This window comes from Dermacentor silvarum, chromosome 9, assembly GCF_013339745.2.
Source record: "Dermacentor silvarum isolate Dsil-2018 chromosome 9, BIME_Dsil_1.4, whole genome shotgun sequence".
NCBI lineage: Eukaryota > Metazoa > Arthropoda > Arachnida > Ixodida > Ixodidae > Dermacentor > Dermacentor silvarum.
Window position 1 is genome coordinate 121382440 of NC_051162.1, and position 16717 is coordinate 121399156.

At 42.3% G+C, this 16717-nt stretch overlaps 1 protein-coding gene across 1 annotated transcript in view; it reads right to left on the reverse strand.

Annotated features, from left to right (window-relative positions):
* The window catches only part of LOC119464202 (poly [ADP-ribose] polymerase 1), a 64114-nt gene that overhangs the window by 44549 nt on the left and 2848 nt on the right, over window positions 1–16717 (reverse strand). Inside the window, exons 2-7 of the mRNA XM_037725069.2 lie at window positions 13946–14087; window positions 12876–12985; window positions 11784–11917; window positions 8574–8645; window positions 7543–7642; window positions 1297–1413 (exon numbers count right to left, since the gene is read on the reverse strand). Coding sequence (XP_037580997.1) covers window positions 1297–1413; window positions 7543–7642; window positions 8574–8645; window positions 11784–11917; window positions 12876–12985; window positions 13946–14087 — 675 coding nt within the window. The remainder of the gene's footprint in view (window positions 1–1296; window positions 1414–7542; window positions 7643–8573; window positions 8646–11783; window positions 11918–12875; window positions 12986–13945; window positions 14088–16717) is intronic.

Sequence of the window (16717 nt, forward strand, 5' to 3'; positions counted from 1 at the left end):
AAAGCCTCGATATGCACAAAAAACTGATGCACTACATAGGTGTGCGCATATTCATGACTCGAAGGGACCAGCGGAAACCGAAGTTCCCACTTTTATAAACAGGTACAGTGAAAGATCGTTACTCAAACACCGCATTTCACAAACTTTTTAGATTAACGAACATTTCAGAAATCCTCTGCCGACTGTCTATAGTTTCAATGTAAAGATATTTAAGTACTACAAAATTCAGGAAACGAAAAGGCACAGAAAGTGGGCGCCGCGACGCATGGGCTTGGAAATCCTGAGACAGCATCGGGGGAGAAACGGGAAGGAACTTCTTTGTCTATTGTGGAGGCGAACACGCATCAGACATAGCGAGCGCGTGCTCTGCCCAGACAAGCGTCACCCAGCAATGCAGGCATGTCCCTTTTTTTTTCGGCCTTCTTTTTACGCACGCCTCCTTTTTCCACGCTTCCCTTCTGCAGGCTCTACTAGGTATGCGCACAGAAATCTAACCTAACCTCTGCGCTCACGGGGCTGGCACATGGTCCAACTTTCCCAGTGGTGTCGTTTACATGTGCTTGCACTTTGGAATAGTTCAGGTGTCTGCCTCAAGTGAGACAGTTGCGGTGTCCATGGCAAGGAATGTGAAAAACAAACTAACAAAAAAAAAATATTACGCTTTGGGGAGGCGACAAGGAGCTTCCTCTTTGTCGGTTGTTTTCGCGGCATCAGCGAAGCGTCTCTCTAAAGCACGCGTGCCACTCTTGCTATACAGTGCTTCAGCAGTGCGTGGCATCGGAATCTATAGCAACAGCGCAGGCCGAGAGCCAACAGCGACATTTTCGTAAATAGCTCATACGGTGACAACTGAATGTTAATTTTGGGGCTTTCACTATAACGACCTTTCAGAATAACAAGCAATTTGCCGCAGTCCCCTGAAGTTTGCTATATCGAGATTTCACTGTGCTAACTGTGGCAACACAGGACTCAGGTCACTGTGATATCGTTCACAATGTTTCATTCGCTACGCAGTGAACACGATAGCACTTCAGTGTGCTGCACTGCAAAAACAAAGGCACACAATGGGCTGCTGTGGCCTGCTTTACTGCAGAAAATCTTGGATGCACAATAACTGTTGTTTCTGAGCTACAGCTTGCCAGTGACTTTTAGTAATAATTTATTAATTTATTAATTAATAATTTAGTAATAATTTATTTTAGTAATAAGCAAACATCTATGTATGCATACAAACAGCATCAGCATCCACAATCATATTTTTAATGCCGCACAAAAGAACCACCCTTCGACACATACCCTGCTTTCACCAGGTGGGATGTCCAGGCTATTGAACTCAAGCAGCTCTTGCAGTTCCTTCTTTGAGAGGTTCTTCTGCAGGTCGCCGCGAAGCTTGAACACACGATCTGATTGTTTCTGAGGAGAGAAGATGACACGCGCATTTTTTTAATAGAAGCTGGGGCTCAATTTCCAGTGTTGCCAGCGTCCATCGATAATCCCAAAGTGCCTTAGTGAGAATATTATAAACAAATAAAAAAAAAAGCGATGCAGTGCCCCACAAACATTCAAACTACAGACCCACAGCTGGACAGCCAAAGATTCTACTTCTCAGACACTCCGCCGATGCTAAAGCAGAGAGTGTGTTCCTATTCTGGCCAGCATCGGAGGCAGTCTCTGTTGACAGCTAAGAAGGCAGCTTCCGAGCCCAAGTAACGAAACGCATCTGGAAGTCATCTCTGCAACTTGACACCCCCTGGTGTCGACAAGAAAAGCCCAAAAAAGCACATATTGCTATTTTCCTGCTTTTCTCAAGTGCAAGCCTACTAAAAACACAACGTAGCTTTCACCAAGTGCACCAAAAGTTACGATTATATTTGTCAAACATTCATCCCATTCTCAAGTACGCTTTCGGTGTATGGGACCCACGTACACAGAATCTTGTCGACCGCCTGGGAGTGGTTCAGAATCAAGCTGCCCGCTTCGCAACTAGTAATTTCAAGTTTCCTAGCAGTATTACAGAAATAAAAAACTCGGCAGAAGCTTGCCCACAATACCTTCCTACACGACCTCTACCTTAATCACGCCGCCTAAACAACAGGGATATTTATTTAGAATCACCAGCTTACGTGTCTAGTCACCGTGTTCACATATTTAAGAAATAGTCTCACGTACATCTCTCTTCATGAATGTTTTTCCTTTTTCTATAAAGCATTGGATTCGCCTTCCATGTGACGTCATGCCAGTGATCCATAAAGAATGTTTCATTGAAGTTGTGAACCAACATGTGTTAAATGGATAGAGCTACATCCCTTCTGTAGGTTTTCTGCATCATGAGCGTGTTACTACAGTTTTATGTGGCAGCATTTTATTATCACAGCATTTTGTTACTTCAGTGCAATTAATCGATTTTCTTGCTCCTAATTGCCCCTGCCGTAATGCCTTCGGGCAAAAGTAGGCATAAATAAAAAGATAAAGGAAATAAGAAAGTGCAACTAAGTTGTCTTGTATGCAGCAACATTCCCGTCCAGTTTCCAAGCCTGCTGCTCAGCCACCATCCGGTTAGGACAGCAAAGTTGCCTGCATTTTTTTTTTAACTTCACTGCATCGTTTTTCACTGGCTTCCACAAAATTGGAACGAGACTTAAAATGGCCGCCGTCCACCTAGCTGTCTGCTTAGCCACCTATGGCAAGTTTTGCAAGAAAGCCAGCTAAGATTACTACGACTGGCTGGCATGCTCCACAGCTTATTCACAAACCGGAACCTAGGTGAAGGAATTCATGCGAAGCCAGCAGTAAAAAGTGAGCAACACGGTAGAAAAAAGGAGGAAGAAAAAGTTGCACATCCACTTCACCACAAGACAGCGCCACCTCCACAAAGATGACTCGGACAACAGCTATTACTGAACAAAGTCGCTGTCTTGAAACAAAACTGCCTGCGTGCACTGCACGTTTGCTCCAACCGACACCGCACGAAACAGTGCAAGACTTTCTGCACATATTTCGCCAGCTATCGCATCACTCTGCTTCATTATGTGCAAAATCCACTCCTTTTTCCCACAGTTAGCAACAGACCTGGCTGTCTTCCAGAACATGCATGGAAGTTACAAAGTATGCTTTAATTCGAAGCAAACCAAATTTTTACATACTTTCCATTTTTTAAATATTAAATTTCTTTCAGCCTATTTTTTTGACAAGCCAAGCTATTCTTTAAACTCACAACTGTTCGCTAGGGTTCATCCAGCCACCAAACTTTGCCACTGTCAGCAACAGGGTCTGTTCCCTCTCATGGTATTTGCAATGACTTGTTCTCATGGCTCACTGCTACGACTTGTCACTGCGAATGCGTTGCCCTTGCGACCTTAGGTGCAGCTCAAAGCAAGCTAAGAAAATAGCTGTTCTCGGTGCCATTGCATTTCTGTTTAGGCAGCCATTAAATTTTTTTCCCCAAGGTGGCCTTGAAAAATATGTCTGTAGTACAGTCACATGCCTTTCTAGTTCACTGGAGTATGAACGCATTGTTTACTATAGCCGGTGACAACCTCAGAATTACAAACACGCTCCGCCCACAAAAGCATAGTGCACTTGCTTTGCACCTCTGGAGGAGAATCAAGTTATATGGAGTCCGTTCACAGTTTAACGACTTTACTCTGCTAATGTAAATGCTAGGCTAATTGGAAAATAAAAGCTCAATGTTTCAAGCTAAAATATTACCTTTGGCTGAGCACCAATGCCAGTACCACCCATAAAATTTGTGAAAACGTTTGGGTTTGCCCCTAAAGCCAGCCACACAGACACATCTTTACAGAGGAGAGGGCCGGTTCTAGACACGCAAAATCGCTTGAAGTCGCAAATAAGCAAACCTAATTGGCCGGTGTATATCAAGTTGCATTTGAGTTTGACAATGCACATACAACTTTTTTATTCTTAGGTTGTCACCAACTATACATGAACACATACACACGTGTCCATCAACATCTTTCAGAGTCTCGCTACCTTGAAGTTGCCAGTTGGTGCATTGTCACGATCGCTATTGCAACGAAAATAGTGCTTACAATATCGAGCACAGCACTCAGCTTTGTGGTGGAAGCAGAAAGAAAGCAAGGATCAGATCACAAGAAAATAATTTGTGAGAAAAACTCATTTTGGCATCTTCGATGCCTCAACTACAAAACGCAGTATCAAAATGATTTAGCTGAAAACTTACTCTAAAGGCAAGAAAAAAAAAAACATTTTGTCAGCACAGATGCCAGAAAGGGGCTCAAAATTGCACAAGAAAACCAAAGTGTTCTTGTACCGAGCCCACTCGCAGTAATATAGGGGGCAAATGAAGGAAACTTCAACGTGGTACCAATGCTTCAACAATGGGAGTGGGGCCGACAAGTGCACTTAGTGAAACATTGGCTCCAGGAAGAGTCGTCCTTTGTTCATCTCCTGTTGACACTGCTAGTCTCCATCTTGGTCGCACTTGCACTCGAATTTTTTTATGCTGCCACTGGTGCTTCTGTTAAAGAAACAGACAACCTCCATCCACGCAGATATCCAAGGTAGCTACAGACGGTGCATATATTTAGGTAGTGTTGTGGAGCGGAATACAGAAATACATTGAGAATTTAGATAACTTTCCTAGACATCCCAAAACGTTTTTTTTTTTATGCCAAGAGATAACTTAGTTCAGAAATAATCCCGAATGAAGAAGCCCACAAAAGTATGCCTTCCACAATTCGAATGAGCCATGATGAAAGGTAGGAGCTATGTAGTTTCGCCGGCAATCTTGACAGTCACAACCTGCCAGACACTCATTGCTGCCTGCTTTGAGCTAGAAGATTGCCCACAGGGGGCGTCACAGTACCACAAATAGAGCCAACACAGTATGTAAAGATAAGAGGCTACATGAGCGAGTCCCTCAGCAGCAAATTTCCACAAACTCAACAAAAATGCATTTTTCATATTGAACCACAGTGTGCTCAACTCTATTGTTATAAGCAGTTGACTCAAATTCATTGACCATAAACACGATGTGCTACATTATGAGAGTATAAATTTGTCCTAAAGAAGTTTGCTGCACTCTTCTTGTTGAGTAGTCAGCCTTGTCGAACCTTTCAAGCTTACCATAAGACATAAAGCCACATGCCTCTTTAACAAAAATTAGCTGCCTTATGATCCAAAGGAAGCCAACTATAAAAGCTCATTATGATGTAGAAGTCTCGAAATTAAAGTTCAGTGCACAGAGATCATTCTTTGTTCATTCTTTTCTAGTTCAACTGTTCTTTTTACAAGTTCCGAATCCCTACTGATGTCCTAGGGATGGACACAAGATAGCTAAAGCACTCCAACAGTGCCAAGCCTGCAAGTCTTCTGGACGCTGAAGACAGTTTAAATGCTGCCATCAAACAGGTACGGACACAAGAAGTGAAGGTCTGGATCACCTAAATAAGTTAAATACAGCTGTTGTACCTCAACAGTTTGTGCAAAACAAATATCAATCCTCCATGCATACCTTTTTCAGCAGACGTCGGTAACATGCACCCCATCCCAAAACGTTGCAGCGGAAATTCAACATTGCCGAAATAAATGCCATCAAAAAACTGGAAACGAACCCCATAACCCCAAGAAAGAGACACGAAGACATATGCACCCTGTTGCGACTACTTTATTAAGGTTTACAGAAAAGTTGTGCAATGACAGTTGGAGCCGAGAGCAGAAACAACACAGAGAGGAATGATTCTAAATGAAAAAAAAAAAAAAACTTAGAACATACACCAAAAGGAAACAAGCAACCCAAGCATAGTGAAACAATCTTTTAAGAGGAATAACATGCACATATCATGAAAGAATTAAGAGAAAAGATAGTGCTAACAGAAACAAAAGTTGTGTATACAACAGATGCAAGCAGAGAGGAAAAGACTGCAAGTTTTACGAAACACAAGAAATCCCCTAAGAAAAGGGAATCTAACAACACTCAGCATAAAAAAAAGAACATTCCAATGAAGGTAAAACAGTTTTAAGAGAAACAGTGCAATGAACTACCTGCAAATAAAGTGACACGAAGACAGAAGCAGACCATGGGCACATAACAGATATCAAACTGGGAAGACCTGCATGGTTCTCAAAAATAGACTTGCAAGAGACACAGACTGTCAACAAGACGCAAATTGTACACTGACACAGCACAGAGACAGACCAAGGAAAGAGTGAAAGCATGCTTCTGGACACACCGCAAGGTCACAAAGTCACAAGGCAATATGCAGTTCAAAAGCTGCTTGATATAAAACCAAACCAGGCTCAATATCCCGAAGCATCGGCAAAATCAACTAAGCAAAAGCTAACTACTAATCCAGCAGTGCAAGCCTCTGCCAACTTCTCATCAGACGCACAGCATGGCATTTGCAACCACTTCTTTCCTTTATCTATGTGGCAGACATCTGCTTTGTGAGTGTTCAATTGTTGAACCGATCCGATTCTTACATCCCGACAGGTATTATATAGAAAAAATCATTTGTTACAAAACTAGCCTTCTTTCTTTCATGCTGTCATCACTGAATCAATGAAGGCACAATAGAGATTAGTACCGTCACAAACATTTCTTAACACGCTCGGTAGTTTTATTGTAAAACCATCTAGGTCTAGGGACTCGTTTTAGAACCCCTCCAAGAGTTACGGAGTCCCACATTTACAATATGCACATTGCAATAAAGAGCTTGTGAAATTTGTTTGACTTTTGATTGGATTGATTGATTGATTAAATTTAAAGTAGCTAAGCAACTTTGATCTCGGCATCACGCAGAGGCCAACATGTCTCCTGTCATCTTTCTGTCCCTCGCCTTCTCCGTGCTGCTCAAGTCACAGATAAACCATTGCTACAAACAAACCAAACTAGCGTCGTGCCGAAGCAACACATGGGTTATGAGACTAACAGTTAGGAGGCTCCAGATTAACTTTGAACAGTAGGGTTTCTTTAATGTGCACTGAAATCTCGGTACATAAGCGCTTTTACGTTCTGTGCCCATTTAAACGCACAGCCAGGAATGAAACCAGCCACCTCTAGCTTAGCAGCAGAATGCCATTGCTACTGAGCAACCATTGTATCTCTTATCAACGGATGACTAATCTACCAACACATCTCCTGTTTTGGTGCTTGCGCAGTAACTCTGTTGATTTGCATTCGAGGCATGACGCTTAACTCGAACCAGGAGAAACTGCTACCACACTACATCCTGCATCTAAGAAGTGTGAAGGCCCGATCAGTGATCGTATTAAATTAACCAGTTCCACACGTCGTCGGAGATGCTAGGGTCAGCGTCATGGCTGCACCAAATCAACTAATCAGGCTCTAAAATAGGCAACGCTTTAGGTGGGCTTATTAACTCCTCTGTTAATCTAAGCACAAGCTGCAAGCACAGTTATAGAGTCCCGAGGGATCACGAAATGACACCCTTTTCAAGGCTCAGCACTTGGCATTCACCTAAGGCAAAAAGCTGCAATTTCCATGCTCCTACAGAGAAAGAGAGCAGACGATGAGGTCCGCTAAGACGCCTCGTCTTCTACCTTGAGGGCTTTCTCCTCTTCGACATCAACCTCCTTCTTCGGCTGCTTCGCAGACGACGGCCCATCGACTGTGTCGCCAGCTTCCTTCGGCTTTCGCTTCCTGAAATTCAGGACGAAAGTTTCCCAAGTATAGCAAGTATGCTGACTGAATGGTTAATTGATTGGTTGACTGACTGGATTGAACATCCCAAAGTAACAAAGGGAATATGAGGGACAGCACAGTGGAGCGATATGCCCTAATGGTGGCCACCTGGGGTTCTTTCAGATGCACCATTATCTGTACTTCATTTCAAAAATTAAAATTATTGAGTATTACACGCCAGAACCACGATCTGATAATGAGGCATGCTGCAGTGAGGGGCTTCAGATTAATTTTGACCACCTGGGGTCCCCTAAATCTATGCATACAAGTGTTTTCACACTTCGCCCCCTATCGAAATGCGGCCGCCGGGGTCGGAATCAAACCAGCGACTTGCAGCAGACCACCGTAGCCACTGGGCTACCGCAGTGGATCTGTATACTCCCTCTCACCAACTACGTACAGTGCCCGCGAAAGATACAGGTCCTAACAGCCAACCAGATAATAGAACCCCATAACAGAGGTTCCTCCATTCTGCGCCTCTAATCGCTTTCTGCATAACGGCAACTTAAAAGCACCATAAAATTAGCAGCGCACAGTAGGCGAGCCAACTTTAGTTAGTGGATGACCCAAGCCTTAGCTTTCACTGAACCACTGAACTGCCCCGAGTCAGTGCGAGAGCGTTCTTGCCTTCTGCCCTCTTCGCAATGCAGCCACTTTGCAGAAGGGAATCGGAACTAACAACACCGTACTGTGTGGCAGAAGTTTCATTTCTTGGCTCACCTTTATTGGGCATGCAATGAAATAAGGAAAGCTATTTGCCCATAAAAGATATTGCATGCCTTTATGAGCAGTTAGTTACCAGCACAGGTCTGCTAAGGATACGCAGCACTGACAAAATAAGGTAATAAATAAATTAGGCAGAAGGAATGTTGAACGACCAACAACATACCTGTCTAATTTCTTCAGCTTCTCCTTGAGCATCTTCTGGTCATCGACGCCAAGGGTCATGAAACCTGGAAGGCTGCCGCATCGTAACACTCTGCATGACTCGGTTCACAACGCTTGACGTGCATCACATTCAACTTTAGCTTTATTTCGCATTACAGCCAACTGCACAGCTCAAGAAACATTTTATTAATATGAAGTTTAATTATTTATATATAGTCAACATCCGATTTTTCTGACTCACTAGGGATCGAGAAAACGTCCGACAAAATAAATGCATGCCTTTTACTGCACCTAAGGACTCAAATTACCACAGGCAAGTCTAAAATAGCTCTGAAGACCTACCAGTACACTTATTAGGTGTATCGGTGCTTATACAGTAGATGGCGGGGGCATTAATTAATTACAGTATAATTAAAGAATACATACTGCTGTCCCGTGACAGTGGCCCCTTTCAAATGTTGATATGCTTCACTGCAATGCATTGTGTATGCTTGACTGCATAACACCGCTGTATAGCAGTAAAGCTCACTATTGTGAACGAGCATTATGCAACGCTTGACTAGTACTAGTGTCAGACTTAATGTGCTTTGAAGCCAGCCACAAATATGACAAAGACGAACTAGGCGCCATTGCTTACGGCGGCAAATTCTTTCAATGAAGAACACAGGACTGAACAGCAAGAAGTCTGGTAGCAAGCGTCGAAGCAGCTACGCCTAGCATTGCCACAGTGGTGGCTACGGGTGCCACCACCCATAGTTCAAAGCTGCGAATTAATAAAAAATTATGGCAGTGGTGGCTTCGAACAATGCCGTTTCAGACCTGTGGTCCCGGAAAAAAGTCTGAAAAATTGAACGCTGAAGGGTTTTCACATTTAAAGTTTTGGACGTCTTATGAATTGGCTCTATGGGGCAAACATCAGTGCCGCGAATGCGCCCGAATGATCGGGCATGTCGGGAAAAACTGGTTGTTGACTGTATATCATTTAATTGTCCATGCTGTCCTTTCAAGGCTATTGCAAGAGAGGGTACCAAACAGTTCAATACTATACAAATAATACAAAAACAATGTTGACCAGAATAGTCTAATATAACATACCGTATTTATTTGAACATAAGGCGACATTTTTTTCCCAGAATCTTTAGCCTCAAAGTCGCCCCCCGCCATATAAGCGAATTTTGCCTTTAGGTGTGGCTTCACGGCAGCGCAACTTTTGCCTTATAGTGTGGCTTTACGACAGCGTGCGCCGCGATGCCACGATATAAGTCGATATTTTTTGGGGGGGGGGTCCTCCAACTGGCACGCTCGCACTATAATCGTGACCGCCTTATAATCGAATAAATATGGTAATTAAACAAACATCTAGAAACAACCATATCACAGATAGAGGTTAGAGTATGGACAATCTGCAATTGCAGATCTAAAATAATTCGAGATTTTAAAAATTATGGCAACCGCTAACAAATTAAACCAGATACAGTGTCCCATTGTTTGACATTAAGAGAAAATACCGTATTTATTCGATTATAAGGCGAGGGTGCAGTTCGGGGACCCAAGAAAAAAAACTTAAGCATGCACACTAATATAAGGCAACATAGAGTAGCCGATGGATTATAGTGGAACCCCGCTGATACATTTCTCGCTGCTGCGTTCTGCCGGTTGCTACATCGCATTTTTGCGGTCCCGACCTAAATCCCATTGACTGCCATGTATTATGTTCCCCTTGATACGTCGCCAATGTGTAATATCCCTGCATCGTACGCTGCGTTTGAATGGGGCAGTCACGTAAATTTAGCGGTGCAGCCAGGTTGTGCATTGCAACAAGTGCACTGCAAGAAGCGACCGGTACGTTGCAGTAAGCGACCATGGTTTGCAGTAAGCGACAAATGTGGTGAAGCAGTGAAGAATAAACAAAAAAGTTGCGGTCAAGAGTGTTGAATGGGGGCCGCTGTTGCGAAACATTGTACATGTCCTTAATTATACAGGTGCACAAGCACATTCCTCGGTCACAGTACGAGTGCTTTAAGATCTAATAACTGTACTGGCAGCCATTCAGAGCTGTTTCTGACATAGCTGTGGCGATTGGTGGCCTTCTTTTCCCAGCTGTTACATTTTTTTTTTTCGGTCCCTTGAAAAGCATATCAACGGGGTGGTTCTACTACATTCAGACTCGGCAGAAATTGCCTGAAATACTGAATTACTAGTACCACAGCCAGAACACATAGGGGGGAAGGGAGCTTCCCTGCACGAAGTGCGAGTTTTCTGCAAACTTTGCCTTTAGATGTAGCTTCACGGCATAGTGGCGTGCGCTGCCGTGAAGGCACACCTAAAGACAAAATTCGCATATAAGGTGGGGGTGACTTTGAGGCTAAGGATTCTGGGCAAAAAAAACCTCGCCTTATATTCAAATAAATACAGTAAGCTGAGGGTGTTAGTGGGTGCAAATAAATTTAAAATGCACAGCCTTATTCAAAACTACATTTCGAATGACTGGTATTTTAAATAAGCATCACTTCCCCTGTACTAACACCAAGCTCTCAGTACAGCTTAATCTAACATTACTACAGTCAAACCACATTATAATGAACCTGGATATAATGATCTAATGAATTTAACAAAGTAAGTAAAATTCTCCTTGAACTCCCCATAGCAATTGATATTGCAGTATATGCAATAATGTATAAATTCACCTCCCCCTTCAAATTGGTTTTACAATAAAACTTTGTTCATTCAAATTTCACGGGACCGCAAAAAATGGTTTAACAGAATGACGAATTATCGAGAGTATCAAAAAACAATAAACAAATGCTTACTTCGTCAACACGCTTTTATTTTCTGAATGAATTAGCAAATGCTGTTTATATTTTGCACAAAAGCAGCACGGAGGCTGCAATTCTTGTCATCTCTTTACGATTAGTGTTCGCAGCGATGAAGAATCGCTATAGAATATGTTGTACAAGTGTTGCGGAACTTCCTGTTCTGTAGAACAGAAGGTGTCATAAAGCGTGCTTTAAATAGAAACAGCCCTGGACGATCAAGCCCTTCTCACATGAAAACAGTAGCGGGCAGTAGCAGTAGTTAGGCTTGCATAAATAATCACTAAACTAATACAATTCAGCGACAGGCCTTTCCAACACCCTAGGTTCTTTGAAATGCCCCTGTTGCCTATTTGCTTCCCGGTGCACTCCGTCTGCTTATCCATCTAAGTAGTTACCTTTCAGCACCCAACGTGTAGTCGAGGTCGTCCCGCTTCTGGACAAAGCAGTCCACATGGAACCACATGGGGATGGCGCCTCGCATCTTGGCGTAGCCACTGTCGTAATCATTTTTGGAAATCCTGACCTCTCCCTGGAAGAAAGAAACGACCATGGTAAGAAGGGCAACAGTATGTTGACCTAATGGGCCTCTAAAAGATTTCATAGCCACATCAAGGCCCACATATATCTATCAACTACAACAGGGGGCAAGCAACTCTGCAAGTAAGCAGCCACAGATTTCTATCCCCAGTGCCCCTTACTAATCTACAACAGATAACGAACTGGATGTCGGTGGGCATCTATGGCACTGCATTTTCAGTTTAGCCAGAGCACTTGAACACTGGCTGAAGTCAAGCATGATCAAGAAAATTTTAAGTTTACTTGATAATTTCTTTTTTAAGTTCTACTGCATTGGCAACATCTTTAACCCCAATCCACACTGCACTATTTCCATCCCTAAGCATCATTATGGGCACCATGTCCGTCAATGATGCTTGTCTTACCACTGTTCAATTTCCTTTGGTTTCTTTTTTCTTGTAAGCTCCGCAATTTCAGCTGCAGGCGCCAGTGCATCAAAATAAAGGAAAGGTACATTTTTCTTTAACCTGAACTCGTCAACCGCTCACAACAACGAATTTGCGCAAGCCATGAGAAGCATCATCATCCCATTTCATGTCTACTACAGAATGAAAGCCCCTACCAGTGATCTCCAATTACCACTGTCTTAAGTCACCAACCTCTATTCTATGCCTGAAAATTTCGTAATCTCAACACACCTTCCAAACCTCTGCCACCCTCAACACCATTTCTCTTCCCTTGGCAGTCATTTTATTACTGCAACAGGCCATACGCTCTGCACCTTACATGCCCTGGCCAACCTCAACTAGAATATCAGCTACATCTGTTTGATTCATACCATCGTCTTCCCAACTACTAACCTCATGGTTATGCTTTTACGTTCCAAATATAAGCTGAAGCAAAACGTGGTGCTCCCTTCATTTGAGCTATGATAAATGCAAGCACAACCATGACAGTTGGTTTCTACTTACTTTAGCGATCTTCTCGTTGCAGCCTTTACAAGTGCTCTTACTGGATTTGGCATATTCTGTGGCAAAGTCCTTCAAGTCTTCTTCAGTTGTTCCAGTTGCCAATTTGCTCTCTGCAACGAAGCAAGAGCCAGAGTCACCGAAAACATCTTTCAAAACTTTTCACGTAGCTTACTTATAGGGAACCTAAACCACTCTGCGCTCGAAGGCAAGCCAGCGATTTCTCTCTCACCTTTGCTAACCTCCTCACAAGCATTCTCGTTCTTGCAGTATATGTCTTTAGCAGTCACATGGCCACTTCATGAGTGCCAAACATCACGTTCATGCTCTACTCTTGCATGCAAACGCCATTGACTTCTGCTTATCAGAACTCCGTGCTTTTTCACAACACACTACACAAGACAAAATCTGTTGATTGTGCATGACAGGCAAGCAAGATGACCAAGAAGAGCAGGCATGCTGTTGCGTGGCAAAGGCGTGCCAGCAGACGGATCGTAACTGATGTCTATTACTATTACAACATGTACCGCTATGCATAAAAAATAAATTAAAAAATACATGAGTTAATTAAAATTAAGTTTTCATAATTCGCAACACACAATGCGCTAGTTTTTGGTCTTTAAAGCAGGCTATGGGATGACTCACTCTACCTTTACTAGTATCACTGATTAAGCAAAGACAGCACATAATAAATGTACAGGATGAATATCACCGCAACAGAAACAGCAAATGCAGCAGAGAAACTTTCTGCTTCATCCAATGTTAAGAGAGAGCAAAGAAGCACTTCACGTCCACTCTGTGTTATGAAAGAGGAACACCAAATTTCTTTTCAAAGATTATTCGTGACATGCAAATATGAATATAACATATGATTATGTGCCAAGCAACTTTCAAGCTGGTAGCATTATAGTTTCTTAGAGCCATTTTCTGGTCAGCATGAATGCTGAGCTGCTAGGACATCTTGAATACAAGTTTCGGTGTCCCTTTTCGTAATAATCACGGGAAGGCAACATTGTAAGAAGTAACTTGCTACTCCTACCAGCTACTCCTACACACTGCTCCTAGCCACTCACCAATCTTCTCTTGAATGCGCTTCTGGTCTTCGTAACGCAACGTGCCAAACTTGTCGATATCGCCAACAGACTTTGGCCGCTGCTTGGCAAAGAAGCACATGAAGTGGTACCAGTTGGGTGTCTTGCCATCGAACATGGGCGACTGCACAAAGCAAGACCAGAAATTGAGTATGCGTGAGCAACGAAAGGACAAAAAGATTTTGAAAGCGACACTGAAGCAGAACCTCAGTGCCACTATTAAAGCCCTGAAACACTTATTGAGCATAGTAAGAAAACATTTGCAATCTTGCTTAATAGGTCACACGCTCTCTCTTACAGCTTTTAAGGACACCCCCCCCCCCCCCTTTTCTTCCACCCACAGATGCCAGCCATTGGGCAAGTGCGTACGAACAAGAAATAATCGCAAACAAAAGCTCACACACTTCAAGCTTTTTCCGCTCTTCCCGATTTCCTAGGAAATGAGGAAGCATTGTTCATTCTGTACCCACGTCATTATGTGCTCTGTATACCTGCCAAAAAAATCTTAAATATCCCGCGTACACTAAAGAAGTTAGAGGGGCTTAAGTGTACACAACACCAATGCGTGAGGGATTACAACCACCCATTCGTGCCGTGCATGCGAGTTTGGTGTTTTGTACGATATTTCTTTGAAGCCTCCCCCGGGCATGCACCGTACGTGGAACACGCACGCATTTTATTAACGATAATTTACCTTTGGATGCAACAAACATGCAGCAGCACACTTGGAACAGCAAAGACTGACAAGTAAAACACATTGCTTTTAGACCAGTTACTTTTTAACCACCTTTGCACTTAAGTGGTGGAACAGCCATTTCACCTTTTGGTGCAGATCTTGGCACAGGCAAAAAGCCAACTTGGTGCAGCAATAAGCACTTTTAGTGTGGAACCATGTGGTCTCAATGGAACCATAATATTGATACAATATGGTAGCAATATTAGCTGAAATAGTCAATAAATACAGCAGAGCTGGCTTTATACACATCAACGCAGTGTTGGTGAAAAAAATTTGCAAACTAGTTTTGTGCATTTTTTATAGAATGCTTTTTCCTGTGCAAATATCGCTGTATTCTACCTTTCTTCTGAAAAATTGTCGAGACAAAATTGAAATGCGACCAACAATATACCTGTGTAAATTTAATATCCTCTCCATGTCAATTTGGCTTTCATCATGGATATTCCACAAAGGTGGCACTCATCCGCCTTACTGGCCAATTAAAATAATTGATGCAGGATTTCTTACAGGCTCAGTTTTTATTGATTTAACAGAGGCACTTGATAGCATGAACCACAATAACCTATTCGGCAAGCTCAATGCAATGGCATTTACAGTCCTGCCTTTTTGCTACTAAAAAGCTACTTATACAACAGTTCCATAGCCTTCCCCCCCCCCCCCCCCCTTCACTAACTTCAATCTCAGTGCCATTTGTTGTTCAAGTTGTTTCTATTTCTGATGTTTACTCTCAAAACAGGGCCACTAACATTGATGTGCCTCAAGTTTCCACCCTGGGACCACTTCTGTTTTTGGTTTTTATTAATGCTTTACCTGACTGTCTTTCTTGCAGAAAATGGATTCTGTGAGATGACGATCCTTTTACACTTACCTTTCATAAAGACGTCTGATCTCTTGTTAATAAACTAAATTCTGACAGAGAAAATGTACTAAGGTGGTGTAATTCTGACATGTTATCTATTAATGCCACAAAGACTAAATTTGTTGGTATTCCCTTCACTAAACTTGGCATCCATTTCATCTATCCTTTTTGGTCCCCACTGTCTTCCTCCAAGTTCATCTTTCATTGGCATTCTACTTAACTGTAACTTGAAATATCAGGGGCATACTGCTCATATAAAAAAGGAAATAGCTTATGGTTATTTGCATCCCAATGAAAACTCACCCTTACTTTATGCGTGCCACATTACACTCACTTTACCACTCTTTTATTCACTGCCATATTACTTATGGTATAATATGTTTGGGACACTCGCACTGAGACTCTCAAGATAGTTCAGAACCAAGCCATAATTACTACAAGCGGCTCACGCTTTGCGAATACCAAATCCCTACCCACGCAAGAATAACATTCAGGACTCGCCAAATACAACTTACCTATTTTGTTCTACAGTTTATGAATGAGGTACCACCGATCACCTTTTCACTATCTAACCTGATGATTCATAGTACCACGAGATTAGCTTAGAATAACAATTTTGTTTTACCAAGAGTCGGTACTAACTATGGTAAACAGACTGTGGAATTTACTTCCATATCAATAGGGAACACACCTACCACTCATAATGAAAAACACAAGACCCTTTACACAAATTTAAAAGAGAACCAAAAATCTCCTTATTATGGACAGACCACTGAGAATTTTTTGTAGCCATTTATTTTCTCCGTTTTCAATTAGTGCTTTTGTAACAATGCGAATAAACTCGTCTTTTTTCATATCTATACACAATATTTTCTGTTATGCGATTTGCTTTGCTACCATGAGGTATGCTAGAACCTCGTAGATTCTTGTAATTAATGCTATATTTTGTTCTGCTAGCTTTCTTTTCTTCTTTTTTTTTCTATTGATACATACTACTTTGTTGCTCTGCTACTGTTGCTATAACTTTTTAACTATTACAATTATTTTTCTACAGAAGGTCCCGATACAGTCGACTATGGGACCTCCTTCAGTATACTTAATCCTGTAACATTACTGAACTTTTAATAATAAATTCGGATTCTTTGGCAAAAGTAATATT